We start from the raw sequence: 18924 nt of genomic DNA, 5'->3' as shown, positions 1-18924 counted from the left end.
CAATGTAAAATAATATTTGGTTTGGTTTGTGGTATGGTTCGTAAGGGTATATTTAGGATTATTTAAGATGTATTTATATATGTATATATATATATATATATATATATATATATATATATATATTGCTGTTTTTAACTTTTAAATTGAGATAAATATATCTCGGTTTGTACCAAAATTTCTTGATCAAAATATACACCATCAGAATCAATATACATTTTCAAAAGCAAAACAAGTGTATTTATGCCAAGAACATAAAAATATTTTGGTGGCGTTGAAGTCGCAGAAAGCCTTTTCGACATTGCTTTGGTTTTTGAAGCATTTATCACGCAGAAATTTGTGGATATGCTTAACAAGTTGTAGTCGGTAAGTGGAAGGCCTTGATTATATACCGGCTGAGGTAAATTTCATAGCCACATTCGTTCAACTCCTACAGGGTCCATTATACCGGTCACAGCATGACCTTTTGGTTCAATGCTGGCTTGAGAAAATGTGGAGTTTCGTCAGCGTCTAATCACTGAGCTGAGCGTCGCCAGATATCGTAAAGAACGCACTTTTTATCGCAAGTCACGACCCGCTCGCGAAACTGGTCGTTCTTGTTACGTAGAAGGGAAACTTATATTTCAAATTGGCGTTTCTTAAATTTGTTGTTCAATTCGTGAGGAAATTTTATATATTTTCTTATAGATCTAAAGCAAAGTAACACTCTAGTCTAAGAATTTCGATAAGTAGATTAATAGTTTGTGTAAACTGTTGCTTCGTAAGATTGGCGAAATAACAAAAAGTATTCTATTTTTAATGATATTTAAAACATAACAGATAAAAAAACCACCACACCTTTAAATTTAAATTAATTGATAAATTTAGTTCAAGTAATTAACAGTAAATAGTTTTACAATTAATTGTTATGCTTTAAATACGAGGAATAGTACTTAAAACGTACAAGTTAATGGCAAAATATTTACGGTTAGTCACTTTAATTTATCAATTTACTGCAAAAATGTGTCTATGTACATGAGAAGTTTGTTGGGGAGTTTTATTATAAAGCAGATACCTACTAAAACTTACGAAACCTTTAAGATTTTTCACAAATGTATATTTTAAAACCACATTAGACTTTGTTGTGAGTCAAGAGCAATTGTGTTGAACACATTTTATTGCAATGTGATTACACTTAAATAATGTAATTATTGTTGTAGCGTTTTGTTCGATTGGATTCTAACTTTTCTGAGATTTTTAAATATCTCATAACGGTATAACTTTAAAACATGTACAATTTGAACATTTATCATTTATCATTACGTATGTTTTTTGTTCTGACAATGATTTATGTTGTACTTAAAGTCGTCCATCTGACCCGAAGATAATTGATTGGTATTTACGCTGTCAGGAAATCGACACCATTTCAAACAAGCCAGGAGTATAAAGAAACGTTTCCTATCGACAAGACAAACAGTAGTATACATTTTTAATGGATCCACGTTCATAAGCATTCTTTATTTATTAACGTGTAATCATTGCCAGTGCCCCGTCTAAACAAAAAATATATAAGAAATTATTAAAGAGTTACACATACAATTCTAGAATTCTTTAATGAAAGATGTGAAATATAGTTAATTGAAATTATATTAGTCCTTCGATTTATTAGAGAGGGGCCTATGTTTTCAGTGACGTCCGTGCGTTTGTGCGTCCGTGCGGGTGTCCCTGCGTCCGTTCGTTAGTCCGGTGGATTGACAGATAACTGTCTATTAGTTTTTTCCTGAAATGTTGCCACAATTTGTATTTCATTAAATAGATGTGTACAGTAAAATATAATTTTATGAAAATTCCCGTTGCGTCCCCATATATATATATATATATATATATATATATATATATATATATATTAGGGTAGGTCGATTTTTCACTTTTTTCAGAATATTAAAAAATGGCACTTACCGAAAGTTGCGTCTGGACATATTAAGTACTCATGCAAAAAATTAGATGAAATGCTCGACCGGTTTTTTGCGTATTTTAAATCAAAGTTTTAGACGAAAATATACTGAAAATTCCTTGTTTTTTGCAAGGTTCGTCTTGAATATTTGTGTAAATACCAAAATGTTTCAGTATTTCAAATCAGAGGATGTCTTTTTATTTTATGAAAATGATATTAATTAAAAAAAAATATTAATAATCTTCAAATTGAAAAGATGCCCCCCCCCGCATTTTACTTTTATCTTTTTAAATTTCACCAATTATCCAAACTGTGTGGCAACTCTAAGTAAGTTAAGTAATAAGTAGATGTTCTGCACTCTGTCAAGAGAGGAAAGGGTATGCTTTGGAGCTCCATCCCAGATGTGGCAGCAGTACTCCCTCTTAGAACGTATGTGTTTTTTGTACAGGTAGAGGATTGCAGTGGCAAATACTTTCTGGAGTCGCTATGGATCTGATGTCGGTCTTTCATTTCAAGAAACAAACAAACAAGGAAAAGATCAAACTTTATTTGGGTGAGCTTAATATATTGTCAAACTGCTCCATATAAGAGCCCTTAGACAAAAATGCTGGTCTCAATTTCTGACTCAACACTTTGGCTGTGATGTGTTGATGTCTTGCTTCAAAACCATACACGGTCTGTGATGCCTCCGTTGTTAACTTGACTGCCCGTTCCACGCCCTGAGAATGTGAGGGCAAATCTGACAAGTCCAGCTTGTTCCCAGTAAATAAAGACTCTTGAAGTTCAGAATCAGAAAAATCTTCCGTCATTGGTGATTCAAAAATACCACATAAGTTCAAGTCTATTAATTGTGTCCAATGGGTCGCATTAAAATTAATATATGGTATTCTTTTTAAGCGTTTCCTGGTTGACTCCCCACTCCTGAAAGTATATAAAAATTAATTGAATATTAAAAAATTCTGGTGTGTACTGCTTTAATAATTATGGTGAAATTTGATGAAATCTTTAAAACTGTTTGTATAAATTGGAATAAATAATTGAGTTGTTGAAAGAAATAAATATTTACTTACCTAATGGCCAAAATTCGTTTTATAGCTTCTTCTCTTACTTCAACTTCCTCAGATTTGACCATCGAATATAGAAGGTTTTCAGGCAGTAAACAAAATGCATTACCTTGTATGTTTTTTAATGTGATCTGTTGGATTTCCTGCGGCTGCTCCTTAATCCTCTGGATCATATTAAAAATGTGCATTTGCTGATTGTGGAGTTTATTATTTTTTTTAATTTCAAACCAACAAATGGCATAAACATTTACAATGAAATTTATTAGCTTCTGGAGTTTTGTTGTGAGCCTTTGTGGGTATGCACCACGAGTCCATAAACACATGAGCCTTATGGCCAAAGTTAGCCATCTTGCCTGGTTTAAAGGACCAATTTTCCATGAAGCATATCTAGAGTCAACTTTACCTCTAGAAATACCTACTGTATATTCATACAATAGTCTCTGGTCACAACTCAGGTCAGTCATTTCATCAATTTTCAAAATTAAATCTAGAGGATTTCTAATTTTGGAAAATGATGTTTGGGGTAAATCATGGCAATCATTTGAGCATAATTTCCCCAGGGGTCCGCTAAATGTAGTAGGGCCTTTTGCGCAACCATCCATGTTTTTAAAAAGAGCCCTGAAAGGTAATTCATTATGGTGCAAAGAGCAACCAATTGTATGAAGATTTTTTTTTAGCTTTTTTTCTAAAATTGCCACCATTCCACCTTCACAACCTGTGTTTGCATTCGTGTTATCAACAAGGATAGCCTTGATGGTGTTTTCACTGTTGAATTCATGCAAAACATCCATCACTTTCTCTGCATGAACATCACCTGTTGCAGCATTGTTTGGAAGAACTCTGTGTGTCAAATATTGACTTTCATGTCCTGTCTCTTTTGTAAATGTTAAATGACGTTCTGGTGCCTTGGCTTTTTTCATAATTTTCTGTCCATTTTCCTTTACAGTTTCCTTATACAGTAATGTCTCCTTATCCATTCTCCCATCAACTCCAATGCATATTAAATTTTCAACACTTTCATTATGTTTTTCTTGTGCAGTTGTTTTTACTTTAGTTTTTGCCCTGTCAATTTTACATTTATCAATAAAGATGTTATTTATGTCAATATTGGGCACAAGAAGGTGCATAGCCTGCAAATCCAAGAGAAAAGCATTGGCAAGGCTGGCTCCAAGATTAGAAGATACGCCACCCCTGACTAACTCAAGAGCATATCTGGGAAATTTAACAAGGCTATAAGGTCCTTTTAGGTGACTTTTTGACTGCAAATATTCTTCTTCTGGATCTTCACTTTGAGAAGATGAGTAAGAGGGAGAGGAGACATTACTCTGGAGATTTGAAGTCGAAGGTGTTGGTGATGAATATGTATTTTTTATTAATCCCTTTCGTTCCTTTTTACTTTTTTTTATAGCACTTTTATCAACTGGACCAAGCTGAAAAGTACTTTTCGGACCTATTTTGTTTCTCTGATCCTTGAGGTATTTACGGTCCTCAACTGGAACCTGAAAAATCAGATTTTACTTATATCAAAATACATCTAAACAGATTAATATAAAAATTAGTTTGCATGAAAAATAAAAGGGGAAAATGGTTTATATATTTAAATAATCTTAAAATATGGAAATTGGTTTGGAGATGAGATTATCTCATAAAGGCATTGTAAGAAAAATAAAAAAATAACTTACCTTCTTTTGAAGAGGACAGGTGCAAATAATGTGTTCAATCTGGCAATTTTCTTTATTGCATTTTACATGATAGTCGTCACAACTAAAAACTGGCAGTTTGCAAGAACAGGACGAAATATCAAATAGTGAATCCAGTTTTTCCACCCAGAATTTCTTTTGGGAAGCAGGAAGAGCTCTCCTATTTATTTGCTTGGCCTTCTCGAAACATAGAATAGTCACCTTTTTTAAAATAGTCATTTCACTTAAAAGAGGTAAACATGGGTTAACCGCTTTCCAAATATCTATGATTTCTTTTGTTATTAATTTGGAAATAGCAAAATTTGAAAGGTGAGGGTAAGTATTTCGTAAATAATAACTATATTGTATTATTTGTCGATAAACTGGAGGTTCCGTTTTATTTAACGGTGAAGGTAGACCAGAAAATTTCATTACATTTTTACTACGAGTTGACATTGTAGATTTTCGGAACATTTTGAATAAAATATCTGAAAATAAATAAATAAATAAAATCAGAAATTAAATTACACAGATAATTTTTAAATAAATTTGATTTTAAAATTTGGTGCTTTTGCGCTTATGTTACCGTGCTATTTTTAAAATTGTATTTTCAAGTTAAAATCGAGTTTTAGGATATCTTCTTTTAGTCAATGTCAAATTTCTTTTCAACTTTCCCTCAAACTTTAAAATTACCACTTTATAGACAGCCTCCCCCAGCAAAAATTGTCCGTTTGGAGGTGCGAGGGGGAATCGTTGTGGGGGCCGCATGTAAACAGAGAATTTTTGCTTGGAGGGAATCTATAAATGTAGTCATTTTAAAGGATTTTTCGAGGGTGGAAACATTCTGCACATTTATCAAAATACTTGCCTGTGACAGAAAAAAATTGTTTTCATGATATGAAGACGTAACTAGATGACCAGAAAGTGGGTACCCATTGTACGTTACATTTATATAGGAAAGTTATATCCCAGTTTTTAAAAAGTAATTTCTTCATATCATGAAAACTACTTATCTGCCCAAAATTTAAATGTGATATTCGTTTTCAGCACCCCCGAAAACCGAAAAAAGTTGTCATTTTAAAGTTTTTGGGGGAGTTGGAAAGAAAGTTGATAATGACCCTTTTCTTTTTTTTTTTTTAAATTAAATTATTAGGTGTAAGTGCAGAATAGTTGCAAAACTATTTCCATGTTTAAATGGCTTTCTAAATAATAATGTTATTATTTCAGCACGGTAACATAAGTGCATAAGTACACAAAAACACTTAATAAATTTGAGAAAATTTGAAATAAATACTCTTGTTGACTTACCTTAAAGAGAAATATGAAGTTCAGCTCGCTCGTTGTTTTTTTTTTTTTTTCAGGAATAAACACTATCTTTTTGAAATAGAAACGAATCAGAATAATTATATATGTTGTTGTTTTTTATATTTAAGCCTATTTTAGAGAAAAATTTAAGCGATATTTAAACAGAAAATAGGTCAGAGATAATTCAAGAGTTTATTTAAAAAACGTAAACACGAAAACACGTGCGTCGTAATTTCAACCGGTGAATCTTTATAAATTACCCAATAAATAAAACTTACATATATATATAGATATTTCTATAAACAATACAATATTAGAACATTTTTATTGTTTTTGTTTTTTATATTTTCGTTTAATCTCTAAAAACACGAAATAATAAATTTTTAAATATTTATTATTATAATGTATTGTATTGCTTGCTATGTTAACACTCGGGTTTTATTTAAGCGGTACATAGTGGCATTGTCACCGACGCCATGATAAAAATTGGAATTTATTTGGTCTTTAAGTTGGAATTCGCAACAAAATACAAAATTTTACAGAAAAATATTTCTTGTGGTAACTTTTAACATTATTTTGCAACTTTCTACCAATACCATTATGTACGGTTCCAAAATCGACCTACCCTAATATATATATATATATATATATATATGCAAACAGTTAATAAAATATGTTAAAAAACACTTTGAAATGAGTTAAAACATATGTAATCTGAAAAGGAAACACTAGATAAATGGATAGTCCTTAATCCTTAATTATATATATATATATATATATATATATATATATATATGTTGATAAGCATATACATGAACTCAATAATCTCACACTATATGATAATCTCCTTTTTTGATGGCACGACACGATCTACAGACAGTCATGAAAGAGATACGATCTTGAGGTTTAAAGAGAATTCAGAAAAAGATTCCGTCGAAAGAGGCCATCACTCCTCAGGCCAGGTCACTGGCATTTCTACAAGTACATCGAACTATTCCACAACTCCAACCTTGTAACAGACTATTTGTACTAAGATGGACATCAAAACAGTTCCTAAGCCTCTATATAGCCCAGACCTTGCTATTTTGACTGTCTGTTATTCCCTAAGCCCTAAGCTCAAGAAAAACCTTAGAGTATTTGATTATAAGTCAATTGAGGAGAGGAAAGAGGCGGCGACGATAGTCTTTGACATGTGCACATAAGTAGACTTTGGTGGAGCTTTCGAGAAGTTTTTGTAACAGCAAAAAATTGCATTTCAGCCCGAGGAGATTACTTAGCGGTGAACTGGAGTTTCGTTTGTATAACATAAATAAAAGTGCCTATACGAAAAAAGCATGGAAACTTATTGAAGGCCCCTCGTATATCAATAAGCATATGGCAAACAAATACAACCGTTCTCAGATAAGATGCGGGTGTGTGCGCATATATATATATATATATATATATATATATATATATATATATATATGGCAGTTAAGCTGAAGTAGTCATATATATATATATATATATATATATATATATATATATATATAATTCATGTGGACTCAAGGTTGAGGCGACTGAAGGAAAGCAGGAAACGCGTATTTGGATCTATGAAAAATATATGAACGAAAAGGTTCAAGGATAGGATAAAATCCGGTAGTATCTGATTGTGATAGTTGTACTCATGCTGATTCTATGAGATTACGATACTGTTTCTTGACAGTATTATCTCACATCGTAGAACAGAACTGGAAGTGTTCATAGTATACATCACAATCCGCCCTTTCTAGAGATTTCTTTATTTTGACAAAAGAAAAATGGGGAAATCTGTTAATACTTTTTCCTCTACGGATTTATATCGAGTGGTAGTTTGAGTTTTCTTCCCGAGCGTCGCAGTTCCAGAGCGACTTTATGTCGAGATTGAAATGATCGAATATTACGTTTATCGGCTCTTTGCAGGTATTTCGTGGTGATTGTTCCGATCTATTCAAACTGCATTTTCTGAGTTGGTTAATATAACGTTTGTGAGTGTTTTTCGGTTACTGGAAGATATATACTTGTTCGTTCACGGAGGTTGAAAATATATTCATAGCGCCCGTAAAAAGATTCGAATGTGTGTCGTTCTTAGGTAAGTATTCAAATTTTTCAATCGAGTTTAGATTGTACTCTGGAAAAAATCGTCTCTTTTTCAGAGTTTTTAGAGCTTTTAATTGAATTTACAAGTCATTGCTGAAGTTGTTTTTGTTGTAGTTAAGTTTTCTGATGTTTAAGTTGTTGTAATTTTATTTGATGTTTATGTATCTCCATAAAACAATTGTTGCTGTCCATCATCTGATTTTTATTAGTGGGGTAACTGCTTTCCTTCTATTTTTTGTTGTCTTTCACCTGATTTTTGTTAGTGGAATTGCTTCCGTCCTTCCATTTGCTGCTGTCTTTCATCTGATTTTTGTTGGAGCAACTGCCATTCTTCGAATGTTTGTTGCTGATCCATGTGGACCTTTAGCATTTGGACGATTATTTTTGGAAACCTTTCATATATAGATAGGGAAAATATACGACATCTGTTTTATAATATACAGAACGGAAGGGTGAACAAGGCATAGACAACATAAAATGAAGACCTGTGTACCAAAGAAAAAGAGAATGTAGACAGATTTTCCTTTCTTTCCTTGCAAACAAAGGTTTAAATGCACAGATAGTTAATAAAATTGAACTACCTTCTTGTTTAGCTCTTTGACGATACCGTTGTTCCGTTAGCTTAAATGTAGTAATTTTTACACACAAAAAAAAAATCAGCCAGGAATAAAAGCATTTAAACTGATTTCTCCTTGTGCTCGAAACAGATTCTAAGTGTTTGCTAGTAAGTGGGGTATTTGGCTGTTTCTCTGGGGAAATTCATGCAATTGTTATCAACTTGTTTATCAGTGTCTAGAAGAGAAAAGTAAACATATTCTTTAGAGAGAAGCTTAAATATGCTACGGCTTTTTTTATTCTTGAGATTGTTTTTTTTTTGTGTGTGAGAGAACTTACATTTTGATAAAGAAAAGAAATCACCTCATTGAATTTGAGTGGAGAATTATTTTTGCGGTAAATTGTTGAAATTCAACTAAGTTTCATAGGTTTTTATCACTTTGCAGCGTTTGCAGTTTGGTTAATAGTGTTTTTAAAAACTTGAGTCGTCATACTTTGACTCTTGAGTTTATCAGTTTATTTTGTGAACAATGTGACCAAACAAGACACGATGGTAAGAGATTACCCCAGATAGGAGGGTAAGGAATGCTGAATTGGGGCTATGGTTTTAAATTGCCCCAAAAGCGGCTAATGAGAGGTGAATTAAAGCCTTTTTTATTTAGGTAACGATACTGGAGTTATATCATGTTACACTCTCAGTTAAAAAGAGGAAGAGGTTGATCGCTGATGTGAAATACATTTTCTTTTTAAATGAAAAAAAAAGCAAATTGAAAGTATTAAACAATACTGATGTAAAACATGTATTTTGAAGTCAGTCGGTTCGTGGGACTCGGCGATGAGAAACTTTGTTCTACGGAAAATTACCTAATTGGCGTGTACGGGGGAGGTGGCTTATTATCGAATCAGCGCGAATCAGGTTATGACGGATTGGACAGGGACTGGCTAGATGAGAACCCCATGTCTGCTCAGACGCTACCCACTTCTCCCATATATTAGGTGCTACAGAGCAAGAAAAAAAGTTTTAGAGTTAAGCTTAAGTTTTTAAAGAGATTTTTTACAAAGGAATCACCACTTATCAAGGCCCAGAAGTCACTCGAGGATAAGGGTTAAAGAGTGTACAGCAGTAAAAAGAACAATATCATAGTACTCGTACAAAGTGTAAATTTGGTAAATTGGATTGCTTAAGGGGAACAGCTCACTAAGAACTTGTTTACATTGGATTTGAAGGTGGCTATATTGTAATCAGCTGAGACGTTTAAAACTTAGGGGAGACTGTCGACTGTCCACTGCCTCATCACACCCCGCACAAAAGCACTCGTTCCTTAACTGGGCATTAAAATCCTTGGAAGTTAAAAACAAAAAAGAGCTCCGTTTTAATACTTTCGAAAACTATCAGAAAAACATTATAATCGACATTTTTATCCTTTTTTTATTTCATTTCTCTTGTGAAAAACTCTACATAATTACTTTTATTTTTCTCTTCTTGTAAATACGAGAACTACAATCAGCCTCAACGTCGATTTATTATTATTATTATTATTGCTTGTGATTTTACTTAAAGGAAAACAACCATGTTGAATAATCTTTTTTCGGCGTCAAGAGAGAGAGAGAGAGAGAGAGAGAGAGGGGGGGGGGGGAAGGAGCCTCAAACTACTGCACCCAGCGTCCTGTCTTCGGGAAAGCGAATGAGACTGCGTCTTTGGACTTTTGCGGATGTTCCAGCTGAACCACCTAGGACTACCATTGTTACTGTGTGGACACTACGGTCTTCCTCGTGTTGCATTTTAACTGAGGGAGGCCGGGTATTCGCAAAACCTTTAGAACTAACTTTTTCTTTGTGAAAGCAATCTTCGTCGATACTTTGGTTGACCGTTATATTATTTGGGTAGACTTTAAATAATCTTTTATAATCGCCACTGATGTTAGTAACTGACATATTATTTTATATGTAATCGTTGATATAATTATACAAGCTTAATTTCCCGTTCAACACTTCTGTGTGATTTAACGGGCCCTCTGTCGCTACTGATTTAGTGAGGACAGAATTATCAACGAAATTCTCGAATATATCTTCCGTTATTGATATAGACCTAATCAGGCATTAGCGTGTATTCGTTTCTCGAATCCTTCCGTTGCCACTGATGTGGACCCAACGTTGCGGTCATAGAATAATATAGGAAAACCGGATAAGGTGGAAGAAATAGATATTAACAAATGGTCACAGATATAAGAAAACGGATTAGCAAATCTCATTATCCGTTCGTGTCTAATATGAGTAGCCGTGTTCGCAGCCCACTACTATCACTTCTCTTGATTCTATAGTATTACGATACTGCTCCCTGATAGTGTTATTTCATATTGTAATAAAGCGCTGAGAGAGTCCATGATGCAAGTAAGTTTCAGTCTTACAACAAAATTTTTAAAAAAATTATAATAAAAAAACTGTTTTCAATTTATTTAAAACTTTTTTTAAAAAGAAATAAATACCAACACATTTTCGGAGAAATATGTCGTGAATTTCAAATATAAAAATCGAACATGATTCCTTAAGATAACCCATTTTACAGTATCTGGAAAGAAAGCCGAAACGCTTATGCATGTATAAATAATTATGGATTTTTTTTATTCACCGTAATGTTGTATTTATATTTCCGTAATTTTCATCACAGAAACCGACACACGCATACACACACACATACACACAAACCTATACACACACGCATATATATATATATATATATATATATATATATATATATATATTTATATATATAATTAATCTAACTTGGTACAATTGAGTGCCACGGACGAAGCAGACAGTAAACCTATTAGTTGTCTTAAATTTTTAGAGTGCATCTCTTCCAGTGATTTACATCCAAGCACCATAAATAAATCAAGTAATTTCTGCGTACCGGCGCAGCACATGCAGCACTTATAACTAAATGACCACAACTTGGTACTGGCTAGGCTCACCGTTCCTTAGTCGGTTATCTAAATAGATCGCGGGTGTCAACGGTATTTTACCGTATACATATACAAACACACACATATATATATATATATGATGAAAATAATGGAGATAGTATTCCGACAAAATAGAGAAATAAAAAGGAACAAACCGTATTATGTGTTCATCAACGTTTCGTCTTTATTTCGAAACTTCCTCTGGATGAATGAGATTAAGAAACAAAAAATACCAGTACAAAATATTTGAAAATGTTTCACGTTCACACTGTGATGCAGTTCTATTTCAGAAAAAAAGACGTTGGAAATTCAAAAAGGAGGGGGGATGGTTGGCGCTGTTAAAGAGAGGGACATTTTACTGACGTCATATAGTCGTTAATTTAACTTTAAAAATATGAACGCAGTTACTATTCTTACTGGGAAAAAGATATATCTGTTGAAATTCAAATATAGGTTTGTAACGAAATGAAATGACTGTTTTTTATATAATTTATTGATTGAGATTATGTGTTAATTATTACAGGGGGTGTTTGAATGGTGTAGGACACAGGTTAACAATTCCCGCAAAGTGACTACTGATAAAATATAATTAAATAATCCATATTGATAAAACAAGACAGCCGCTATCAATTTTATAAATTTTGTAAAAAAAAAAATGAAAATCTATCAAAAAATAAATTACGAGAAATCACGCAGTATAAATCAATTGTAATTCATATTTGAACATAAATAATATAAAGGGAGAGGAATATGTAAATTAACATAAAAGACAAAATTATTTTAAAACTTAGGGCATAATGGCGACAGATAGAAAATAGAGGTGGTGATACTTCCTGGATAAGTAGAACTGTAAACAAATAATGAGGAATGCAAGTGAGAAACAAATAAACTTACTCCAAATGAATGAGGAAAAATGAAAAAATGAATTAAGAAACACATAATAAAGGACAACGCCAGGAATAAAAATATATTATCTGAATTAGATATTTATAATGCAGGGTATTTTTCTCCGTTTTTTTTTTAACTGTCAACTTGTATCAAGATACCATATATTAATTAGGCATTATTGATTTTAGATTTACTTACAGTTATTTTTTTACCAAATTTCGTTGCAGATAAAAATATGAGATAAGGGCGTATGAAATGCGACATTATATTAAAGGCACTGTTCGATTCAATATTTTAGAGCGATTTATTCTGCATTTCCATATACATAATCTGAATTTTGGATGTAGAATATTTCATCATAGACAAACAGAATATTTCTCACAATGGTGTGTCCGCCTAAACAAGATTGGCGCACAATATATTGTTGTATTCGATCTTATATCTAGAATACTCATTCTAACTCTGATCAAAATCTATTACATGATTTCTATTCCGAAAAATATTTACATTTAGTGTTTAAGACACATGAAATTCAAGGAATCTCGCTAATTAAGTTCTAATTGCTATGAATCCAAATTAATGCAATTCTGATGATTTTAATTCAAAAATGGGATGTTGTCCTCATATTATACGTATAGAAAACATTTAAAAGATTATATTGATTAGAACTAATTGTTAACATTCCATCTGAATTTTTGGAGGGGTTTCCAAATCATATTTTCTACTTTCACATGACATTAAATAGAACACAGTTATATATATATATATATATATATATGTGTGTGTGTATATATATATATATTACTCATATTTACACTCATAAACCGTTTTCAAAAAAGAACATAATAATCGACTAATTAGTTTATAAGTTCATGGTAAATATATAAATATATGAAACTGCTCCATAGAAATAATGAAAAAATGAAATTGCAAATACTTTTTATGACAGCAGAGATAATGATCTATCCTTATAAACTTGGGAAATGCTTTTGTATCTGCGTTTGAAACGCTACATTATATGTTCATATTCAATTATATATTTTAATAACAATTAATTTCATATTTTATTAGAATCAAGATAACAGCGTACACGTATCGTAAATAAACCTAATTCAATACTTTCCCGTTTTTGTATTCATTAATACTTAATCATTCATCACTTTTTTGCATAAAAATTACCCTACTTTGGACCGTTTCTCCATGCTAGAATTGTAACGGAAATGCTTTATTTAATGCTTATGATTGCTTATTTAGTACTTATTCTCATTGCGAAATGTATCTGTTTTCGTTCAGGTTTCACTTCCCGTTGTTGTAACTCTCGTTGAGTTCTTCGTCTCTCGGCGGGATGCATTCTTTCAGTCTCGCTTTCACACTCTTCCTCAACCTCTCTCTTTATCTTTCTCTTTCTCTTTCTCTCTGTATCTCTCTCTCTCTCTCTCTCTCTCTCTATATATATATATATAGAGAGAGAGAGAGAGAGAGAGAGAGACGATTGTCGTTCCAAATGTAACGACTCCTATTTTTTAAATGAATATGTTAAAGAGCTACGAAGACAGGAGCTGTATCATTATAAGTAATAAACCTTTTTATCCTTTGAGATGAGGCTTCATTATTTGTGCAGTAATGTTTTTTTTTTTTGCGAACTCTAATACTCATCATCGTAGTTGTTTCACCACGTTTCGGTTAACTCATCCACTGATATTTCTTAAGGTTATTAACCGCGACAAGATTAAGTTGCTAATGTTTATAACTTATCCCCAGTAAGTACTGCCTTCCATGATTGTTGGCTCACCAGCTTTTGGCCACCTAATCCTCTGGCTTGCTTGGATAGGATTGAAACCGTTATCGTCAGTCAATATATACCTGGAACAGTTATGGCTCAACGTTTTAATCCTCTACGTCGCGGACGACATAATTTTTTAATCCAGATAGTAATTAGCACTTTCAATGTACTTTTGCGAGCGATAAGCAATGGATTTGCATGGCCTCTGGAGTCATACTGTTAGAACCTCTGTACAACAATACAAGGTTATTTCAGAAGTAAAGCCTCCTATTTTTATACTGAAAAGGGGAAGGAGTTTTAAAGACGAGAGTGGTACAATTAAATAGGCGATGTTTTGTGCTGAAGAATGTTTTTTTTCTTCCACACAGTAACCACCGTTTTTCATGCACTGTTACCAGTTGTCACTAATCTCTGCTTCTGAGGAACGTTCATGACACGGGTTGCTTTCCTTATCTCAAAAGTTCAATATCTGAAACACAGAGATTAAAGATTTTTTCTCAATTATTCCGTTAGTATTTTTCACATATCAGGTAAGCATGCCATAGATTGTAGTTGCTGGGGATGAGTCTTTTTCGTGTTTTGTTCCAGTGTTGTTCTACCTTTGCTTAACCAGTTTGGAAGTTTTCAGATTTTATAACCTTTTCAGATGTTTAATTAGCTTTTCATTTGATGTGATAATTCTTTCGAACCAGTACGCGTGTATTGCATAGTGGCCTGGTGCTCTCCAGTTTCCCATTTTTCGTAGAGTTTTCTTGAGGATTACCTTGTTGAGTTTATTTTCGGTCCGTGCATCGATTTATTGTAACATTCTTTTCATGCTTTTTCAGCTATTCGGAATTTCCTATTTATGTTGTCGCATTTTGTGTTTGGCCGGCGTTTTGCCGATGTTTTGTTGATAGGTGTATCATAACAATCGACTACGGACTATGAACATCTTCTTCTCTCATACTATCAGTATATTTAAAAGGTTATTGGGATTCGGAACAAACAGTCTGTTTAAGCACCCCAACATTACAATGTATCCCAAAGTCCTAACTCCACTTGTAACATTATTTTGTCACACGACGCGTTGCTTTCATCACCACCGTAACAAATTTTATTTTAATCCACTGAAACATTATTTTTATCTCTTCAAATTTTTAAATTTCTTTACTTAATTCTTTTGTTCTAAAGCTTTTGGCATCACTTTAAACATTTCACCTCTGTCAATGAAGACGATCACACTTCATTATGCCAAATGCCATGCCTATGTCATTACTGACATGTAAACGTTCTTTGCAAAAATACTTCCCTTTTATTAATTGCATACAATGTTAATTCGTCCATAAATAATATATACGTTACTCGGAAACCCTTCCATTCCCACACATAACGCGCACTTCGTATAAACGACAAGGGTAGGATACTCAAAACTAAAAACAATGGCGACAAGCTGTATTTTTGAAAAATCTCTCGCTTTAAATGAACTTCCATACTATCTTCTATGTTTGATGTTGATGTCACTGTTCTCTTGTTTCATATTTTTTCCAAAACATATCGCACATTCATCGCTATTCAAAAAATGTACATACATACATTAATCCATCTAAGTAGAACCAGACCATGTACTTTGCGGTAATCTATAGATGATATGAATAGATTTAAGATTCTTCTATTACAATTCTGAAGTATTGTCTTATCGAGACCAACTGATCATTGGTCAATATTCTACCGCGCATGCATTTTTTCCACAGGTAAAGAATTTGGCTGTTCCAGATATTGGTAAATCTTATCTGCCAAAATGCTTGTCAGAAGTTTCTAGATCAATGAAACGCAGGTGATCTGCGATAGCAATCACCGGGGTGTACTTTGGTGTATTGTTCTCGCAGCGCATTTCTCATTCATGCGGGTTCTATTCAATAATTACCTCTCATGTCAAAATGTTGTTTTAATTTTATATGCAATTTTTCATGCAAGTGAGTTAGATTTTTTTTATCCAATATTCCTGAATACTATCTTTTCCGGAATGGTTCCAATTTGAAATTTAATATTTTTATTAGATTCCTTGTGGAACTTCTGATTCAAACTAAACAATATGTTCTACGTGAATTGTTCAATTCTATTTTCCTGTTTCTACGCCTTCGTACTTTTCGCTACCATTCTTTGCTTTATAATCTCCCTGACAAGTTATATTCTCTATTCTCTCAATCTTTATTTCAAAATCAGTTGTTTAGTTTTCTGTGTTCTTCAACCATAATTCAAGCAAGTTCACATCTTGTCTTAATTTCTTTCTATTATATTATATTTCTTGGTTTAAACTTTAGTTCATTTTTTTCTGACACCCACATTTTTAAACGGATTTTTCTCTGCTACCAAAACACTTTCAGCTATAATCAAATCATTTGTTTTTGCATTTATATAATTCATCGTTTTACTTAGTTTGTCTGCATAGAACTTTAACGCATTTTTGCTGTCTTTTTTTTTCTACCACCATATTTTTCTAGTCTTTGAATACTCCTCATTACTTCCATCACAGATGCCCCCCCCATTACAGATTACCTCGTCCCTTGTTTCCTCTCCATTTCCCGTGGCGTTTACTACATTTCCAACTTCATTCTCTGTCCGTTCTCCGATTAATTTGCACGTCATCGTTTTGCCGTCGCATCCCATATTACTTCTACTTCACATTACTTTTTATGGAATTCATTTTTATTTTTGATAAACATAAATTTCATATTGATCTTGCTTTATCAAAACGTTCTTCCGTTAATTTAAAAGTTCTCCGTTATCCCAATTCCTTAAACATAAATTGTTTGTACAATCTGATAGGTTTTACATTTTCATCATAAGTATTGCTTTTTAAGAAGTACTCTATGATGAGATTGTTACTCTCCTTACTCCACTTTACTCTAGCAGTCGTATGATAAGGACCGAGTCTTCTCTGCTCTGCCAATATACACCAGCCTTGCACGGGCCCTTCACTTTTTGTCCCGTAAGGCTGTTAATCTTAATACTTTGATTTGACATTTCATGCATGTTTAGTAAATATTCTGTCACATAACCACCGATATTTCTTATATTATTTTCGATAGGCCATTTCAAGACAGTGGTGGTTCAGACTTGAAGATTTCCATTTTCCTAGATGGTCAGTCTAATATTATAATAGTCCATAGCTATTAGTTTTAAGTCGCCAATTACTTTTCTGATACGCATCTGTAAATGTTTCCACAGCAATCACCACTTATCAAGACCTAGGGGGCACTCGAGTATAAGTGTTAATGGGTAAACATTCAATGTGATTATGGCAAAAGTAGTGGGAATTTTGTAAATTGGATTACTTGCTTACGTTGGACTTGAAGAAAATCGGATTGTAGTCAGCTGGAAGCAGGCAACAAGAAGAGAGTTCCACGGGCGTGCTGCTCTAAGAAAAAAGCTGTGTCCATAGAATCTGTATGTAGGTTTAGGCACAGATAAAGAGTGTGAGAAATTATTGATAGTGTTTTTGGCTAGACAAGTGTTTTTCGTGAAAGTTTGGCGAGGGTGGATCATAGATTGAAGCTCAGCTGAGCATTTGCCATGAAAATAACGATAAAGCAGAGACAAACTGGCAACGTCTCTTCTGTGTGGAGGAGGTTGCAGGGAAGAGAAAAGGGCATCCCCCGCTAAGCTATATAGCCTATTTTGAACTCTGTCAAGACAGGATAAGCTGCTTCTAGCAGCTCCTGCCCAGATGTGGCAAAAGTAACTTCGCTGGATGTAATGACTAAGCCACAAAAGGATGTCAATGATGACTACATTGGCATAGGTAAACGTTTACCAACTGGGTGCGTATTTTATAGGAGGGTTTTAGATCGACTCTATGTCCACCCACTGCAATACGATAACCATTGGACCTCTTTTTCTTCTTCTTCATCTTCTTCTTCTTATTATTATTATTATTTATTTATTTATTTTATTACACTTGTCGCTTCGACTCTTTTCATTGTTACTATCTCTTAGATTAACAATGGAATATTCCAAATGCCTAATAAGCAATTGAGAAATATTCCTTATAAGCAATTGAGTTTAATAAAACAAAAAATTCGGGGTCGCTGACAACAATAATAATTAATGAAAAACGATTACCTCCCTTTATCGGCACTTATTTTCCAACCAAAAAAAAAGTTAGTCTTTTTACTGTTTTAAATTTTTTCCTAATTTACACATTATGCCTCCGAGGGATTATTACTCTTTCAATCCGGTCAGATGCGGTTGTCAAAAGTTAGCAGACATGAAAACATACACACACAGGAGACATTCAATTTATATAATAGATTTGCTTAACAGTTGCTAATCATCGTATTTTAATAGAAATACATTTGTTTTTTTTTACTTCTCATGGTTCAGTATTACTTTCAAGTGTTTAATTGATAAATGGAAGAGCAATCGCTCTCCTCAATTCCCTTATTCTCTTTGATCATTCACGACAATATTATGTTGATATCAACTCTGAATATTTTCGCTTTTTTATCATCGGTTTCATTGTATATTTACCTTGATTAAACATTCTCTTAATCTACTTTGAATGTTTTCGGAGATGTTCCTAGTTTTTCTACGATTAAGAGTATTTTTTGGTCTTCTACATGTTCCATATTCCGTATAGTTTTCTCTAGCAAGTTT

The 18924-nt window shown here is 33.0% G+C and overlaps 1 protein-coding gene across 1 annotated transcript; it reads right to left on the bottom strand.

Moving 5' to 3' along the window:
* Positions 1-2461: 2461 nt before the first annotated feature.
* Positions 2462-16914, bottom strand: LOC145280538 (uncharacterized). Its single transcript, XM_080132164.1, has 3 exons — positions 16825-16914; positions 3001-4493; positions 2462-2851 (listed from the first exon to the last, which is right to left on the bottom strand). The coding sequence occupies exons 1-3, from the start codon at positions 16912-16914 to the stop codon at positions 2476-2478; spliced, it is 1959 nt and encodes a 652-aa protein (XP_079988290.1). The 3' UTR covers positions 2462-2475.
* Between the last annotated feature and the right edge of the window lie 2010 nt (positions 16915-18924).

Source organism: Euprymna scolopes, chromosome 1 (assembly GCF_053919585.1).
Source record: "Euprymna scolopes isolate OS-2025 chromosome 1, ASM5391958v1, whole genome shotgun sequence".
Taxonomy (NCBI): Eukaryota; Metazoa; Mollusca; class Cephalopoda; order Sepiida; family Sepiolidae; genus Euprymna; species Euprymna scolopes.
Note: the sequence above shows the minus strand (reverse complement) of the source record. Positions and strands in the feature narration are given on the sequence as shown.

Bases quoted from the DNA above. Each gene is read 5' to 3' on its own strand.
- LOC145280538 (XM_080132164.1), bottom strand. From the start codon at position 16,914: ATGACGTGCAAATTAATCGGAGAACGGACAGAGAATGAAGTTGGAAAT. The intron at 4,494-16,824 runs GTAATCTGTAAT...CTGATTTTTCAG, and splicing joins GAGAGGAAACAAGGGACGAG to GTTCCAGTTGAGGACCGTAA. The intron at 2,852-3,000 runs GTAAGTAAATAT...ATATACTTTCAG, and splicing joins AAACGAATTTTGGCCATTAG to GAGTGGGGAGTCAACCAGGA.